Source organism: Vicia villosa, unplaced genomic scaffold (genome assembly GCF_029867415.1).
Source record: "Vicia villosa cultivar HV-30 ecotype Madison, WI unplaced genomic scaffold, Vvil1.0 ctg.000756F_1_1, whole genome shotgun sequence".
Classification (NCBI taxonomy): domain Eukaryota; kingdom Viridiplantae; phylum Streptophyta; class Magnoliopsida; order Fabales; family Fabaceae; genus Vicia; species Vicia villosa.
In genome coordinates, this window is record NW_026705338.1 from 486,908 (window position 1) to 505,163 (window position 18,256).

General features: G+C 34.5%; 3 protein-coding genes across 4 annotated transcripts; all 3 read right to left on the bottom strand.

Moving 5' to 3' along the window:
• Positions 1 to 637: 637 nt before the first annotated feature.
• Positions 638 to 3,245, bottom strand: LOC131630960 (uncharacterized). The gene is made up of 6 exons (XM_058901701.1): positions 2,910 to 3,245; positions 2,589 to 2,759; positions 1,712 to 1,876; positions 1,325 to 1,624; positions 1,100 to 1,197; positions 638 to 988 (listed from the first exon to the last, which is right to left on the bottom strand). The coding sequence occupies exons 1-6, from the start codon at positions 3,093 to 3,095 to the stop codon at positions 787 to 789; spliced, it is 1,122 nt and encodes a 373-aa protein (XP_058757684.1). The 5' UTR covers positions 3,096 to 3,245; the 3' UTR covers positions 638 to 786.
• A 6,850-nt stretch (positions 3,246 to 10,095) lies between these two features.
• LOC131630961 (uncharacterized) lies at positions 10,096 to 10,796 on the bottom strand. Of its 2 annotated transcripts, none has more exons than XM_058901702.1 (3): positions 10,664 to 10,796; positions 10,431 to 10,579; positions 10,096 to 10,297 (listed from the first exon to the last, which is right to left on the bottom strand). In XM_058901702.1, the coding sequence occupies exons 1-3, from the start codon at positions 10,667 to 10,669 to the stop codon at positions 10,279 to 10,281; spliced, it is 174 nt and encodes a 57-aa protein (XP_058757685.1). In that variant the 5' UTR covers positions 10,670 to 10,796; the 3' UTR covers positions 10,096 to 10,278. The 2 variants fall into 2 exon arrangements, with proteins under 2 accessions (XP_058757685.1, XP_058757686.1); XM_058901703.1 differs by having other exon boundaries at positions 10,427 to 10,579.
• A 2,231-nt stretch (positions 10,797 to 13,027) lies between these two features.
• LOC131630953 (uncharacterized) lies at positions 13,028 to 14,352 on the bottom strand. The gene is made up of 3 exons (XM_058901694.1): positions 14,168 to 14,352; positions 13,850 to 13,943; positions 13,028 to 13,591 (listed from the first exon to the last, which is right to left on the bottom strand). The coding sequence occupies exons 1-3, from the start codon at positions 14,350 to 14,352 to the stop codon at positions 13,028 to 13,030; spliced, it is 843 nt and encodes a 280-aa protein (XP_058757677.1).
• Between the last annotated feature and the right edge of the window lie 3,904 nt (positions 14,353 to 18,256).

Here is an 18,256-nt window from a genome sequence, read left to right on the forward strand (position 1 = left end):
GTATTCTTAGGAATCTAGACAAATATTTATTTGCATTTGATACGTTTCTGATAAAGATACTTATTAAATTGTGTTGCACTCGAATTTAAATCTTTGGACGGTGCGAGAAGTGAATTTTTGAATTTGATTTGAGAGAATTAATAAAGGTGCAATGAAAAATCATCTATTTAATTAATAAAAATTTATCTCACTTTAATTATTATTTTTCTATATTGGCTTCTGTTATCGAAAGAGTATTAGTTTTCAGGTTTATAATTATATATGATAATCTTCAAGTTTCAAATACAATTTTTTTAATCTTAAAATATTATTCCCCGTTCATAAACACACGTACATTGCATGATCACTTCCTAATTCTTATTGTTTAGGTACAACTTTGGTTTGGTAAAAAGAAGTACAACTATGGTCGATTTATAGAAAATATAAAGATATGGAATAGAGACATGTTTTGAAATACTCTTTATCCGCATGAAAGAGTGTAATACTTCACTTCATTTGCTCTTTTTTTTTCTTTCTATCAGACCAATCACAAACTCTCTAGTTCTAGACCTCCAATCCTACACCAGTTCCAGTTAAAATGCCTCTATCTGAATGTTACTTGATTGCAAAATAACTGTCTAAGAAAGGAGTGCTAAAGTAGTTTGGAGGAGGAACATAAAAATTAAGTGATAACTGATAAGAAGTTCATGGATTCAACTCCGTCCATAACAACTAATATTTTTATCATGTAGTGATAACAAGAGTGGCATGATCCCTAACCTATATGGCTTATATTAAACAAGACTTTCATGCTTCCAGGCCATCCATAACTTCCTGAATAGTAACAAATCGACCATTTTCTATCGAAAGTTGTGCTGCAACTCCAATAGCAACTGATATTAATCCATCTTCAAGATCTACAGCAGGACCCTTTTCACCGTCACCTCTAATAGCAGCCAAGAAATTTAGGTGTTCCAGATAGCTAGACCCATGGTGTAACCCATCATATCTGTACAAAAATAAAAAACAATTTCCATCATTAGAATAAAATCAACTTCAAATTTATCTCAAAACTTAGTTAATTAATGAAATATTCAACACAAACACAAGGTACTAGTACTTTATCCGGGAATCTTCTGCTTTCAAACTCTGGACACCATCTCGTCCGGCTTTACGCGTTCCAAACCGCACAACACTCTCAGGAACGAAAGCTTCTCCCTGTTAAAAATATGTTTAAATAAAGATCACACGTATAGTAACCATATGGGTAGGTGAGGTAGCTCAACTGGTATATGTTAGTTGAGTTAAATAGATGTAAACTACTGGTCCAGAGGAAGAATTTTACCTTTCCAGTATCACCAACAACAGATATTTCTTGCTCATTTTTACTCCCTTCAGCAAACATACAAAGGTCAAGCATTCCTCGAGAACCATTGTCAAATTCAACTATAACATATGCATTGTCAATAATATCTGGAACCTTTCCATCATATATTTCATCCTTGTGATTAACATCAATAGCTCCAGAAGCCATCACACGAACAGGATTCGCGCCAACAAAGAGCCTCATGAGATCAAAAAAGTGGCAACACTTCTCTACTAGAGTTCCCCCTGAGTTAACATTGAACCGATTCCAGTCGTTCACCTATGGCCAATATCACTCTCTCAGCTTTATTTAATACTAGAACCAAAACATGCAAGGTAATCTCAATTGGTATAAAATTAATCTAACCTTAACCAAGAAAGGAAACCGGTGCTCCCGAATTGATACCATTCTAACATGTCCAAGGCTTCCTCCGTTCACTATTTCTATCAGTTTTGCAACAGGCGGCATGTATCTGTACTCAAGTCCCACCTGAACCAATATATCTGGTCTCTTTTGAGCAGCACGAACAACCTAATCCATACACATTAAGGCGATAAATTAGACCATTACCAAACACTTATCATAGGAACTAACAGCACAAACCTAATCAGGAACTCAGATGATATATTTATTCCAAAAAACAAATGCATTATTGACTATATTACATTGTCCATTGCCATTGCAATAATTATGTCTACAAGTGTCGAAAGAGTACAGCTTGTCTAAGGTCATTCATGACCTCTTCCAGCAAATGGTAAGCTATGAAGCACTGACACCAAACCGTGCAAAGCACTTATATTGGCATGTAGAAATCGTTAATAGTTCAAAAAATAAATAAAATGATTGAATGTAAACTACATGTGTCGGTGTCAGACTCAGACACCAACGTATGTCAACCACCTAGATACCGAACATGCATTCTATCTAATGTGTCGATGTTACTTAAATGGTAAAACCAAGATTCTAATTCGCGGTAACATAGCAGTTGTGAAGACATTAAAAGGGATAGGTGATTGAAAGTTTTAAAATCCCTTTTTGTTAAACCATAAAAAGACATCCAATCCAACTATATAGCAATGCAACTAGTAACTGTTTTCCAAATGAAAGGGGCAAAAAAAGTGTCTTTTTTCAGCATATTTTACTTATTTATGAAATCCTACAGCTAAAATCAAAATTGCATTACATATTCCCACAGTAAAGGCAAAAGCCACATCTATAAGACAAGACTAAACATGTTACATACCTCTTTGCAATGAGAAACAGTGGTGCAGAGAGGCTTTTCTACCAATACATGATGTGGTTTTGAATGATTGATAATATCCATAAGAATGCTATAATGTGTCATATTAGGAGTAGATACCACCAAAACATCACACAATCCACTGTCCAATAACTCCTTGTGACCTGAGAAAACCTTCACAAATCACAAACTCATTCTTAACCAAAATACATCATCAAATTTTCAATTGGTTTCAGGTTATCAAAGATACTGAAAACATTGGAACAAAAAAAAAAAAAATACTGAAAACAAAACACATATTTACAAGTAAAAGATTGATGATACCTTGAGAGGCCAAGAAAAGGAGTGTGCTAAGTTGAGGGCGAGTTGTTGAGAGGGAAGATGAGGGTCAGCAATGGCAACAACAGCAACACCTTGGTTGCGAAGATGATACAGATTAATGAGATGTTCTCTTCCCATCATTCCAACTCCTATTATTCCATACTTTACTACTGTTGTTGCAGTGGCCATCGATTGCGATTCTTTTAATTCTACAACACTTTACTCATTCATGGTTCAATTTCATCGGTTTTGGTTTCTGAAATCATATCTGAATGAGTTTCATTTGTTGCTTGTTTGTTTCGTATGACAACTGTGAACATAGTCACTCGATTGTCTTCTCCTTATCAATTTTGTTTTAATTTAAATAATTTCAATTAGTATATGCCTTGGAATATCTTTAGCACTAATGTTGGTTCTTTTTATGCTTTATAATTTAAGTTCTTTATACTTTATAATTAAAAAAAAATTGTGTATTATTGTGCTTTGGTTAATATGTTGTTGATTGTTATGTATTGTATTATGTATTAATAAAAATGTAAACTTTTTATGTATTATTGTTGTGTAATTTGTATTATTTTTAATTTTATAATATTTGTATTCGCTAAAAGTATAATGGAAGAAATTTTAGTTGTATAAGGTTATATGAGAGTTTTAGAGTTGTTGTGGTGTTCGAGTAAATTTATGCAAGAATTATGAGTAGCTTTGTATACAAGTGTTTATGAGTGAATTGAATGTCCTCCTCAATCTTAGCTTTAAGGTATATTTACCGAAATCTCTTTGGTCTGAATTTCAAGCTCCAAGAAAGCAGTAACAATATTTCTCTCTCTTAGAAGCGGGAGAAATGGGTGGTTATTTTTCCATATTATACTGGAGAACGTGGATCACACTGTTGACTTCATGTCCCACAATGTTACGGATAAGGACACGCTACTCTTCTCGTTTCCATAATTAGACGAGTAATCCAATCATCTGAGCGACCATTACGAATGATGGGCGAGGGCTCCTATAAATGGGAGACTGTGAAGTTGACAGGGGCGACGTATCGCATCACCTATCCTTGGAGAACCCATGTACCGCCTCTTGTGGACCATTTGTGAATATATCAGCACACAATTTCTCAAGCAAGAGGGTTTAGAAACGGTGAAGTGATTTAGTTTAATTATCCCATCTCATTTGGATGAGTCCCTTGATAACACTAAAACACGTTGCGTACTTGACTTAGATTGCACACATTTCTTAGAGTTTTTAGTGTTATTTTCTTGTGTTATATGTGTTTTTGTCTTACTTTCAAGTACCTTGCTTATCCAGAGCCCTTCTTGAAGAAACAAAGCCAAAAGCCCAAGAAATTGAGTTTTTCGGCAAAATTGTACACTTGGCGTTCAGCACAGCGGCCGCTATAGGAGACGCCATGACATGTCTGTCTTCACTCAGGAGTTAACTGCCACGTTTCCACGATCTCCCCTTTTTACACACATGGCGGGCGCCTAGCAAGGGACGGCGACTGCCGTCTTCACATATTGTATCCCGCCCAAAAGGAGTTGGGGGCGGTCTTGTAACTCCATGTTGTTTTGTTCTTCTATAAATTAGAGTTTCTGGATTCGTTTTGGACATCCAAATTAGTCTTTAAGCAATAAGCCTATATTTACCATTTTCTAGTTTATTTCCAATTTGGAACCTCCGATTTGGAGCAGGTTCCTTATTTCTAGTATTTGCATTTACTTATCATTTATCTTGTCTTGTTTTCTTTACTTTATTTATTATCTTGCCCTGTCTTTATTTCTGTTTTAACATGACAAATTTCGATATGCCTGTTTTTGTTTTTATGTCTGGCTAAATCTTTAAAGGTTAGAATGTGAGGATTATCGTTATAATAATATTTCACATATTGTATATGTAGAAATACTTTAGGGGTTGTTTTGATTTTTAGCACAAGTTTTCAGTACTTAATTTCGTTGGGTAAGATCGAAAGTCGTCCAACTATCAAAGTTAAACTTGGTTAGCTTTAATTGTTCAAAAGAGGCGAAAGCATTTTGTCTAGTTAATTAGTAATTCAAATTCTAGGGTTCCCTTGTGTCCAGAGTCAGGGCTTGCGGGCAACCCCTCAATGGTGAGAATTTGGTGTACATGCCTTATGCAGGTAAAACTAGTCTCCCCGCCTCTAGTGAATCCTCCTGTTATGGGATTAAGGGTGTGGCACATAGTTATGTCCTCGCTCCCTTGCTTGGTTATTTTCCCCTTTGGGGTTTGGGGATATCGCCATATCTGAGAATTGCTCATTAAGAGCCTTCAAGGGCGTGAAGCTCTCTGTAGGATGTCATGTGTATGAAGGACTTCACACCAAATTTGCTCATTAAGAGTCTTCAAGGGCATGAAGCTCTTTGTAGGATTTGTGCTTTGTTTGAATATCGCCATATCTTTTATGGACGAGGCATAGTGGTTTTTCGTGACTGTTGCGAGCTATTAGGGTTGCTAGTTGTATGCTTTTTGACATCTCTGGCCTTGTTTTTGGCATTGCGAATTATGTTTTATGTAACATATCCCTCCTTTAAATCTTCCTCAATAACTATCACATCATTATCAGTAATTATACTCCATCATTATTTTTAGTAACATTCCCATGAGTATCCTCTTGTTCCTCCAACGTTTCCCCATCACTAAGCATCATAAAGCGAGATTCTGTATTCCTTGCTATGGCTTCAATACCCTTTAAATTAACCGGAGCTCCATTACTTTGTCTCACCGGACCACTGTCTCCTCTAGTTGTTGCCAATTCCTTCCCTTTTATTTTCTTCCTGGGTTTCTGAACTACTGTCCAAGGGCTATCTGCTTTAGCATTTTTGACTATGTATTCTCCTTCAGTAGCCACATTGTCCTTCATGACTTCGAAACTAATTGCGCCTTTTGTAATTATTTGGTCACCACAAATTTCTTTCTTATACCCATACCTCCCACAACACAAGCACAATAAGTGGAGGCCTTCGTATTCAATCTTTTAGTGCCTCCCTTTAATTGTGAGCATTGCAAGCAAATGTTTCATAAGATCAACTTGCACACCAAGTCTTACATACTCTTTCCCTACTCAGAATATTTCTATTAACTTTGATTTTTTTACCAATTTGGTTTCCTATAAAATTAAGGACTCTTGCATCGTAATACTCGATAGGTAACCATAAGACATGAACCCACACTGCAAGTTATTCAATGGCAGCACTAGATGGATCATAGTTTGGTTTCCATTCTCTTACTGATAGGTAATGGTCAATGATTAGCCACAAACCATCCATCAATGTCGCAAATTGATCCTCATCGCTTGTGAAATTCACCAGATAATACTTCTGCCCTAGATCGCTGGTTCAGACGATTCTCAAGCGCTTTGTACCCAATGTGTCTGCCAATCATCTTAACAATGACTCCCTTCTTCCATGAAACTGTAATTCTCTTTTCTTCTTATTCTGAGAGAACGAATTCTAGACATTCATAATCACCAAAAATGTGCTCTTCAATCTTCATCTCTCCCAAGGAGCATGTGATGTCTTAGATATTTCCTGTTTATGATGAGTCTTTAGAAGATTCTCTTATGACCATAGAGTTATATGATATAGAAATTGCTCCTTGAAAACTATAAGGATCTCCCTTCTCCAATTCAGGATCCACACTTTTCACTCTCTTTGTGCTTCGATCTTTCTAAACTTCTTCCTCGGTAAGAGTCTTTTGATTCACAATATTTTGCCCTAAGAGAGCGCACATGGTTCTCAATTAAACTTCAAAATATTTTGCAAAGTTTATACCATAAAATTATAGTTACAAATTTATATGTAGTTCATACAAATTTTCAAAGCAATGTGTGGATCAATTTTTTGAGCAAGTAAATTCAACTTTTGTAAAATTTTTAGAGTTTGTTAATAAGTGTTGTTAAGGAATAAATTAAAGAATCAAATATTGACAATCAAACCCCCTTATTTTAAAATTTTTTTTATCCATAAACATTCTTCTTTTTATTTATAGAAAAAGAAGTAGAAGTTGCAAGATAAAAAATTATTCAATAGTTTTTAATTATTATTATTACTACTATTATTATCTGTTTTTTTTAATAAAGTGTCAAAAATGAAATTTAATAAATATTGAAAAATATTAAACTATAACAAAATATAAAATTTGATAATTAATTTTTGCTATTAATTAATACAATTAGGATTGTGTCTTTAAAAACTGGATAAAAAACAAAATTAAAATTTATCTATGTAACATTTTTATTTATTTTTAAAAATAAAATTGACAAATAAATAAGTTAACCGTGTAAAAGCAAACAATATAAGTATTGACAAAAATAATTATTAGTAAAAAAAGTCAAAGATATAAACGAAATTTAGATAATGATGAAAATTAAAATAATTTTTTTTATATTATAGACTTTGCTAAAACTATAATGATTCAGTAATACAATAAGAATATTGAAATATTACTTAGAGAATAATATTACCCTTCCATTAATTATTTCAAAATTAAAGTTGATAAAATTTTATTTAAAATAAATTATGTTTCAATGAAATATATTTTCTTTATAATCAATTAAATAAAATTAATTATGATAATTTAATTCATAATTTTGCATCTTAAAAAAATTATTTAATTATGATAATTTAATACATAATTATGAGAAAAGTATATTATTGATACAAATATTTTTTTACCTTGATATAAATATTTTTATAAATAAAAAAAAAGTTTATTGTGGATAAAAATATTTTTTTTAAATGTATTGTTGATAGATATATTTTATAAATGAAAAAAAAAAGTGTATGGTTGATACAAATACTTTAATAAAATGGAAAAGATATATTGTTGATACAAATATTTTATTAATAAAAACAAATGTATGATTGATACAAATATTTTTATGAAAAGGAAAAAATATATTTTTAATAAAAATATTTTTATAGACAATTTTTTATATACAAGAAATAGTTTTAGTGTTGATCCAAAAAAATTTATAAACGGTACTAAAATAAAAATAATTTATATATAATAAATAAATATATATTGTTAATTCAAATATTTAAAAAAAGTAGTGTTATTTTTATAAATAAAATTTTTTATTTTTGATCCAAATATTTTATAAACGATGTTAAAACAAAAATAATATTTATGCAAAAAAAAATCTAGTTTAAATCCTAAAGTTGTTAATTTTCTTTATAAAATTGTTTTCAGTACAACTAATATATGTGAAGAATTGAGTATTAAACGAGAACCCGTATACCATAGATGACTAATAACTACGAGAAGGAAATTGTCATTGTTTCAATGGATTAACTTGACACGAACAAAAAAAAAAAAACTGGCAAAAAAGGAACTACAAACAATAACGGCCAGGATTTGGACAGAAAAACCCGGCGAAAGTTAACGTTCCATAAAGAAAATTTGGCTTTCTTTGCATAAATTGACTTCAAAATATTAAACAATTCACAAGCTACAGCTGTAGATAGGCCACCCTTGCCCCTTCATCAATACAGGTCAAAATTGTGGCGGTTGTATTTGTAATTACTTTTTTTATGCTTTTGTGATACTAGACAAATGATAACGTTGTGCAAGAATTTCATGACTCCACAAATACAAAACAGTATGTTGACAGAAAAACAGTGGCAGGTTATCATTATGGTAAAGGTAGGTCTTATTTATCTTGATTGTAAAGCTTTGTAAAACTCATTCTCACATGTTCAGGTGAATGACTTGATTGAAGGTTATTTGATGTAAGGTTGAGGAATTCAACAAACTAATTAATCTAAAAATTATTTACTTGGTACCTGAAAATAATTAAAGTGATGGTGATGGAGATGATCTGCTGGGTTTCTCCTATTTTTTCAACCCATCAACCAAGAAAAACATAACAAATTAATAGGAAAAAAAACAAATTGAACATCTTGCGGATACAAATAAACAAGCTAACCACGGAAAATAAATACATCTCAAACCAAATGGGCAATGCAGATAATAAATACGCATTAGGTCATAAAAATGGAGCATACAAAGTGTGAGAATGCTAAACCAAGTCATAACAGAGTGTGCCAATGGAAGCAGGGGAACAAAAGTAAGAGCTACAAGTCTACAATAGGTAACACTGCACTAAATAAAACAGAGAAGATGACCTCTACCAGCAATGGAGAAACTTTGGTCAACCTCTACTGGCAACAAACGGGAACAGGATCACTGACGGCTGAGGCTCGAACAGTTTGCAGCAAATCTGGTTGAGAGTGGTGTAGCTTTGGAGAGACAATTACAATATGTGGGTTTGACGTCGACACACTAAGATAAATGGATGATAGGAAATGGCGAACCCATGGGCTGTCAAGGTTTATGGTCGCGTAAGAGCTCCACCACTAAGTGGCAAAATACAAAAGTGGACTTAGGGGTTATTCTGTGGGCTCAAAGGCATATTCACAAATATAATTCTGAAGGCTCTCAGAGACATCATGAAGAGCCACCCTCGCCCTAAAGGGCTATTCCAAATATTCTGAGGTTGTAATGTGGGTTTTCTAGAAGGTGCAGCTTATATCTCCATAAAATATCTCAAATAAATCTAATGTTTACAAATCTTGAACAAATCATTAGAGAATAACTATAAAGTTATCTAACCGTCAAATGTATTCTATTACCATTCCCCACCCAAAGGCCAAGATCTGGCATTGCTGCTTTACTATTTCATGTCCGTCACAGTTTATCATCCAACATCACATTGAAGTACAAGTGTTGTACCACACAGGAGGTTTTGATCAATTTACACAGGTATTGCACAACCCATGAAAACATGATCCTACTAAATTCATCATAACTGTTCTCGGAAAAAAATAGTTACTAGATTCATTAGACTAACATTTCTTACAAAACACGTCTATAAATCTTTCAACAACACGGGAGATACCTCTATATGAAAACCAGTTACTAAAAAGAACTCATATACTTGAAAGATAACAGCTCAACTGAGTTCCAATTCTGTAACAAATCTACAAGACTCCAATATCTCACAGAACAAAACTTAATGATCATGACTTCAAATTTTCAAAACCAAAAAGTAAAATAACACAAGAAAATAGCATGTGTATGTTGAAAATTCCTATACCAGTAAAAGGAGCAAAGTACACAACATTGAACTCTATAAGTAAAAAATGTAAAAACAAATGGGAAGTATACAGAGTTCAGAATCAGGTGAACAACCACTTAGGAGATTTAGAATGTCAATGCATTTTTACAAATGAACAAATGGTAGATCTATCAAAGCCTCTAACCTAATCAAGCATTTCCTCCAAACAAAGCCAATGAGAAACCTAAATCTACTAAATCAAAGTCTTCTCACCTCATAACTATCACCACCATCTCTCTATATCAAAACCTTGTTCCTGAAATCGCATCGAAACGTCAAACACTCACACATTTGAATGAAACGGAAATAAAATCATAAAATAAACACATGAAATTGAAGAAAAATAATCGAAAATTTGGAAGAATTGAAAAAAGAAAGGGCACACCTACGTCTGTTTGGTGTAGGAGGAAGAGGAAGGAACGCGTTTGTTACGGAACATCATGTAACCGACCGGTAAAACTACTCCGATCATCATTACGGCGGCGCCGATTAGGTATCTGAGTGGACTTGGAGGCTCCACCTCTATGAAGGTTCTAATCTGAATCAGAATGAGAATTCATTAGATCAAATATTTCGCAAGAAAAACCCTAAAATCATCTTCGTTCAAAGCAGATCTACTTACAGCCATGTCGAGGAACGTTTCTCACTCGTTCGCTACACTCTCTTCAGTTATGGAAGCTTCTCCTCTGCATCCGATGATCAAATTAGATGATCAAATTAAATTAAATTGAATATTAAGGGTATTTAAAAAAAATAATTGGAATACTAAATTTGAAGTTCTCGTATAAAATATTTTTGAGATATTTCTCCGTCCCAAAATATAAATATAAGAAAAAAAATACATTTTCCTTGTCCTAAAATATAAGAGAAAAATTATCTTTCATTTCTTTCAAGGTAAATTAAATGGAAATTTCATTTATTTTACATTTTCTCTCATCATTTCTATAACCAACGGCCAATTAAAAAAAATTTTACATCTTCCAAAACACTTTATTTCAAGAAAATCATAAATCAAATGATTGTGTTTTTACTTTTCTTAATAAACGTAATTTTGTTTTTTTCTCTTATAATTTAGGATGGAAGGAGTATATTATTTTGAAATAATAATGTGATTTTTATCATTTTTAAAAATAAATATTTAAGTTAGGATAAAATTTATATACAATTTTTTATGTGTGGTTTATACTATTTTTCAATGAAAATATTAAAAGTGTGTAATTTTCTCTTAAATTTCACTCGCTTATACGATTCTATAGTACATTTGTTATATTTTTATTATTAAATAGTATAAACAACAACTAAAGAATTGTAGGTAAGTTTTCTCCTTTAAGTTATTAATGTCTAAAAAAAATAAAAGATATCTAAGTTATTTATATGTCAAAAATAGTTCTTTAATCTATAAAAAATAAGTTTTTATAATATTTTAAGTTCTCATAAATATTATTCTTAAAAATATAAATAAAAAATAATTTATTAATTATGTAACAAAGGAATTCTAAATATACAACCAAAAATAAAAGTTAGTTTTATTGAGGGTTTCTCATTACACCCCATAGATTTCTCACTCACCATTAAATTGGCAAAATTGTTCTCCAGTTTTCGTAGATGCATCTCTAGAAGCACCCTATTTTTTCATTTTCTTAAAAATATTTTGTAGATGCATCTACGGAACACTTCCGTAGATGCATCCACGGAATCCACCCGGACTCAAAACACCAAAACAACAACATTTGTAACGATAAAATATCCATTTATTGATTGATTAAAATTGGCATTACATCGAAATTTTCAACAGAAAATTAAGAAATCTAAGCAATAGAAATCTAAGAAATTACAACAATCAAAAAACTATATCATCTGATTCATGCATCATTATAATGGAATCAACGTTGCTTTCCACGTCATCCCACCAACGTTCCTTTTCTCCGGTCTCAGGCGAAGTCCTTGTTCTAAGCCTCTGGATCCTTCTGATGACTTCGTCAAATTTGTATTCCCCCTCTAAAAAAAGACATCAGAGTCCTCTTGAGTTGGTCAAAGGAATGGATGTTTCAAAACATAATCGGCATGGGGGTTTGACCGAAGAGAAAACAACATGCTCATCCCTTCTGCGGTGAATTAGTTCAGGATCGGGACGCTTGAATGATATTCGCTGCCATGATGTTGGCCTTATGTGAGCCATTTTTGTTTTTGTGTTTGTGTGTAATGCAACCCTAAAAACCCCAACTTTATAGAAACCTTTAGTGAATATGGACCACACAATCTCTGTTACAGAATGTTCCGTAGATATATCCACATAATGGTCATAGATTTCTCCATTTCGTAGATGCATTTACGGTAAACACCCATAATTTTCAATATCATACCCTTCCGTAGATACATCTACAGAAGTTTCCCTATTAGTTTTTTAACAAAACTCAATACAGTAGCAGTAGTTGTAGAAGGAAAAAGACACAAACACACAAACACATAAACACATAAACTAATACTTGACAAAAAATGTTTATATTGCAATGTTATAGAGTGCATATATTACACTTTGAAACTAGAAAATACATCGAAAGATCTGTTGCCGGCTAAATCTATTGGTGGCTCCAATTTTGACTTTTCTGCATTCGAGATTTTTTTGATATTCTTCAGTCTTTTGAATTCATGCATCCTATCAACAAAAACATTTTGTCGCGTCTCGGCAAGTTCGGTATGATGAATATCCCATTCCGGTGACGTAGGTGGTATGGGGCATCCCAGTTTCAAGTAAACTTGCACAAAATGACGCGATTTTGCGAGCCATCCAACACATATAATACAATCGATTGGAATTGTAGGTGGTGCGGAGCTGACAAAAGGTTTTCGAAAAACCATAACACGTCAAGTCAATGCATATCATGTCATATGCACATGCAATAAGATGTATCATTTTTGGGAATCTCATTCAATTCGAAATCGGTGTGTAAGCGCCCCCCAAGGAACAAGAGCTTCGTTGACTGATTCAATTTGGTGTCGTCTCCAAATACCCGCGTGTACGAGTCTTTATGGTTTCATTTTCTTCAATGCAACCATCATCATCAAAACTAAGTTTCTTCCAATGAGGAGTGACTTCATCCATTCTTATTGGCTCACCTAATCTCACCTTTTTACAAATAACACAAGCACACGGGAGACCATACGTGCTAGTAATATTGTAACCACACTTTGCGCTATCGCCACCAAAAGTTTCACCTCGTTTGGCCTCGTGAATGATATAGTTCAATCCGTCCCGAGACATATTGCCGATCAATTGAGAGTAAAGGATGTCGTCCTTAAATCGATGCTCCAACACCGTAATGCTCCGACCGAATGAGGTTTGTATCCCGTTGTGTTGGTTCGAAATCATGAGATTTACGGTGTCCCAACCTCTACACAAATCACCTTTGCTAGTACGCAACCAATTTTTCAAAGTAGCATGTGCCGACTCAACTCTATTGGTGGTTTTATTCCCAAGGTGTCGGACATTATTAGTCCATACACAAACAAACTTCTCCTTCCCCTTGTCAAGAATGGTGGTTTCAACATACTTCAATAAATCGGGATACTTTTCACATACTTTCCGAAATTGCAATACAGAATCGGTGTACAATTATTTTGTCGAAGAACTTGCAATACGAGTCTGTGCATCCATTATTTTGTCAACAACCACTTCAGGCTTCACCGGTTTCCCACCTTCGGTCTCTACTTGTTTCGTCCCCACAATGAGTTTAACCTTACTTCTCACATTACACGTTATGTGATATCGACAAAGTAATGCATTAGAAGAAGGAAATACCTTTGCAACCGCATTCATCAAAGTGGTGTCGCGATCCGTGACAATCGCCTTAGGCATCTCGAATTTTTTCTTCAAAAGTGATGGACACGCCTCCAATGCCCACCTAAAATTATCCTTTTTTTCACACTCCAAAAAAGCAAACTTAACGACGTACGTTTTTCGGTGGATGTAACACCGACCATCTCAAATAATGGAAGTCGATACTTGTTGGTTTTGTAGGTAGAATCAAGAAGGGGCACTGTCGGGAAAGTGTTGAACAACTTTATCGAATCCGGATGTGTCCAAAAAATATCTCGGACCGTAACCTAGTCATTGCAAGTTCTGTACCGCGACACATATTTGTTATCATCCAACATTTTCAACAGTTGTTGTATCTCACTCATATCTCTCCTACTCTCCTTATTATTGCGATATCGTTGATTATACACTTGCTTTATATTCGATACATTGTCAGGTTCCTTCCTTTTCAATGTGGCAAGTATATTTTTTGGTTGAACAAGATTCAAAGTCATGTTTTTAATACTTGTCTTCTCTTTTGGATTGAGCCGACATACACTAGGATGTCCTTGTAATTTTGCGCACAAATCATGGTTATGCAAACCACAAATAACAGAGAATCTCCACTTCTTGCTAGTCAACATGTAACAACAAATTTTAAATGGACACTCGCATTTTCTAGTACCTGTGTCGTCTCTTTTTAAATTCTTTAGAGGAGGATGGTATTACTCATTTCTTTCGCACAACATTGTTACAAAAGGGTTTCTTCTTGTCGTACCTGATCGGAAAAATAGCAAGTGTACTATTTTTACCGGTGTAGTTATAATGGGTTTTACCCCAAGTATCGATCACGAGGATTGCGTAGGAAATATAAATTATTGTAACTAGTCAATTAAACAAAATGGCATATGAGTGTTTTCTTGTTATAAGGAAATAAGTGAATTAAAATAAATAAGCTGAAATTAAAATTGACTTTTTAATAACTTTTAGAGTAATGCCAAGGTAGGTGTATGATTTGCCTTATAACTCCTCTAAATAAAGATCTCTTTAACAAGTTCATATCCTGCAACTATTTGTTCTTAAGGGTGTTTTCCTAAGTCCTTAGTGAAAATCTTTTTTGTTTACAATCCTATTACCTAAGTCCTTAGAAACAAAGGATTAAACCAAAGCTGAAATTAATCAAGAATATTCAAATGACCTTATGGTATCCCTAGTCCTAGGTGATAACTATAAGATTTAATTGTTTAAAAACCTTAACAACCGTAGTCCTACAGATTGTTAACCGGAGATCAATCCTTATTTTGCCAACAAAGAAAGCATAAAAACATTAAACAATCAAATTGCATAATACGAACATAGGATTAAATCAATACGATATTCAGAGTCATTACAAATCAAATCAGGGACACTCCCCTAGCATTGGGGGGTTTAGCCTCTCATAGTATTCAAGAAATACAAATTGAAAAGTTTAGACATTACAAAGATTGGGAGAACTCTGATCTTCAATGGTGTCCACCGTTGAATCTCTTCGTCTTCCAAAACCTTGATGAAGCTATCTTTCAAACCCTTGATCTGGAATTCTATTGTACGCTCTCCAAAAGTACCTTCTCCTTTTACGCAAACTTGTTTTAGTAGTGTCAGCTCAATCCTTGTTTCCGCGAAACGTCCGAAATACCCTTAATGATCAAACCTGACACAAATAATCACATTGGATATTCTCCTTCGCGCTCAAAAACACGGGTCGTGCTTTTTAACACGGGTGCCCGTGTTTTTTCTCTGTTTCAGCTAAAAATTTCACTTTCCCTTTGCTTTTTAACACGGGCCGTGTTATTTAACACGGCCGCCCGTGTTTCTTCTCTGTTTCGCTTCCTTTTTTGCACTTTCCCTTAGCTTTTCAACACCAGCCGTGTTATTTAACACGGGTGCCCGTGTTTTTTCTGACTCCTCCAAAAACTCAACTTTTTCAGCTCTTTCTCATCCCTCAATACCGGCCATGAGTTCTTTGGATCGCATGAATCAACCTGGACAGTAACACTACCAAACAAAGCATAAAGAAGTCTTTTTTTGACATGATTTTCAAAGGATACACATAATGAAACTCAACATACTATAACAAACGAACCTAATTAAAAACACAAGAAAATTGTCTCCCAATGATACCAAAGTAGTTAATTTCTATGGAATAATGTACAAAATCTTACTAGAAATGGTGACCGATCACAACCCCAAACTTATCTCATTGCTTGTCCTCAAGTGATGTATTGAGACCAAACGAAGGTCACCTACGAATTGCTCTTTTCCACAACACAACTGGATCTTTCGCAACATGATTTCCTCTTTTCCAATCAAGTTTCTGGTTCCCCGAGTCGATTGTCTACCACATTTCCACGTTAGAGAACTTCTCCACCTGAAAGCTTTTCACACTCTCACAAAATCTCTCTGGGTTAAAGTGTTTGCACTCACGATACCAAGGTACGCAATATTACTCTTAACTTTGAATGAATTCTCTTTTCACTACACACACAGAATCCACACACTTTATGAGGTCTTCGGGTTGTAATGAGGCTTAGGTTAGGTGAGATAAACAAGGAAATGGATAACAAAGGGTTTACGGGCTCGGCATTCATGTTATCTTTTTTTTATAGCATTCAATCACAACAATGGGGTTTACTACTTTGACTCTCTTCTTTTTCTCTTTTTTTTCTCTTTTTTTTCAACAATTCACGACACATACGAGTCTTAAGAGTAGGCAAGTGTTTTCTCTTTTCTTCTCTCTTTTTTTTTTCATATCTCTAAATTTCGCTATCTTTTGTTTGTAAGCTCACTTGCCTTTTCTCTATGATTTACCACCCCAAACTTAAATTCTTGCATACTTTTAAACTATGCCACAATCATGCCGAGCAAGGATAGGAGAAGAATGGTGAATGAAAAACATGAGTTGCATTACACTCAAAAAAAAATAAGGCTCAACGAGGTTAACTAGGGATAAACATCGAATATGGAAAGGCTAAAAAGGCTCAAGGTTAAACAAAAAAAACGCGCCTCAGTGTGTGTTCTCCTGGTGTGTTTGTGCTAAAAGAACATACGCAAAATCAGAGTAAATAGAGACGTACCTGGTCGAACTCTCATGATGATATCTTTGTATTTGGCCATGTATTTTCACCATGTTTGTTAAGCTTCCATGCTTTAAAGCATTCCTAGTGTCATGTGGCTTCTATTATAACACGAGTACCCCGTACCACTATCTTAGTCCAGTATCAATCACGTGCGTCCGACCTTTTCTTTTCGATTGTGCCAACTTTCGCGGTGCCTTGGGAAATCAAGTATGGGGAATGTCGTTCAACCACTAGCTCTCAATCTTGACTTCATCCCACATTTATCACACACTTTGGAATACTATGGTGACAATTCACAAAACAACTTAACAAGACAAGAAAATCAACACATAAACAAAACGAAACATAAATCAAAGCGAAAAAAAATAACTAAAACAAGGAAAAACATAAATAAACCCCCCCCCCACACATGGATTAAACATTGTCCCCAATGTTTTGAATTCAAGTGTAACAGGGACTTACATAACCTACTGAGGCAGAGGTGGTGGTGGGTCATGTGGAAAGTGCAACATTAGACGTTGCATCATACTCTGTACGTCATCCACCATAGTGCCTTGTCGAAATAATTCAATTCCTTGTCGCGTCTGTTCAGTACGAAGGGAACCTATCTCAGATTGCACCCACTCCCATTGAGTTTGAGACATGGAGGAAGAACCTACGCCTTGTTGAGAAAAGTTGTGAGGAGGATGGTCAAACCGTGCCTCTGCGTTAGTTTCATCATCCAACTCATCACCTAAAATGTTAGGTCCATGTGGGGGGCTATCCCCTAGAGAGGGAGCAGAAACTGAATACAGCCAATTAGCAACATTTGCAATACTAATACAATCAGGTGCTGGCAATGATAGGATATGGTGTTCATGAATAACAAGAGAATAGTACCTGGGATGCACCACAACCATACCTTGATTAACAAGAGTTCGCATAACAATTTTTTTACCTGCTATGGCAGACTCTTCCATCATGATTGTACCATAATCCAAGTAATCGGCAATTTGAGTTATCATACCACCCACCGATATCTCACCCGAAGTTGTCTGCCCTACGTGCTTCAAATGATTGGCCGCAAATGCAGCGACATTTACTTGTTTGTTCTCCGCTATGCAATGTAGGAAATAGAGCTCTCTTTTCGTACATACCCCAGTGTTATCCCCTCGTCCAAACAGCGTATAGGCCAGGCCCTTTTGGGCGTACCTAAAGCAGGGGTTATGAATTCCTGAAGCCTTACAAGTGCTCGGGTTGTAACCTGGTTTACCTGTTATGGCCTGCCAAAATTCAGTGGCTGCAAATGTCTGCGGTGGGGCTC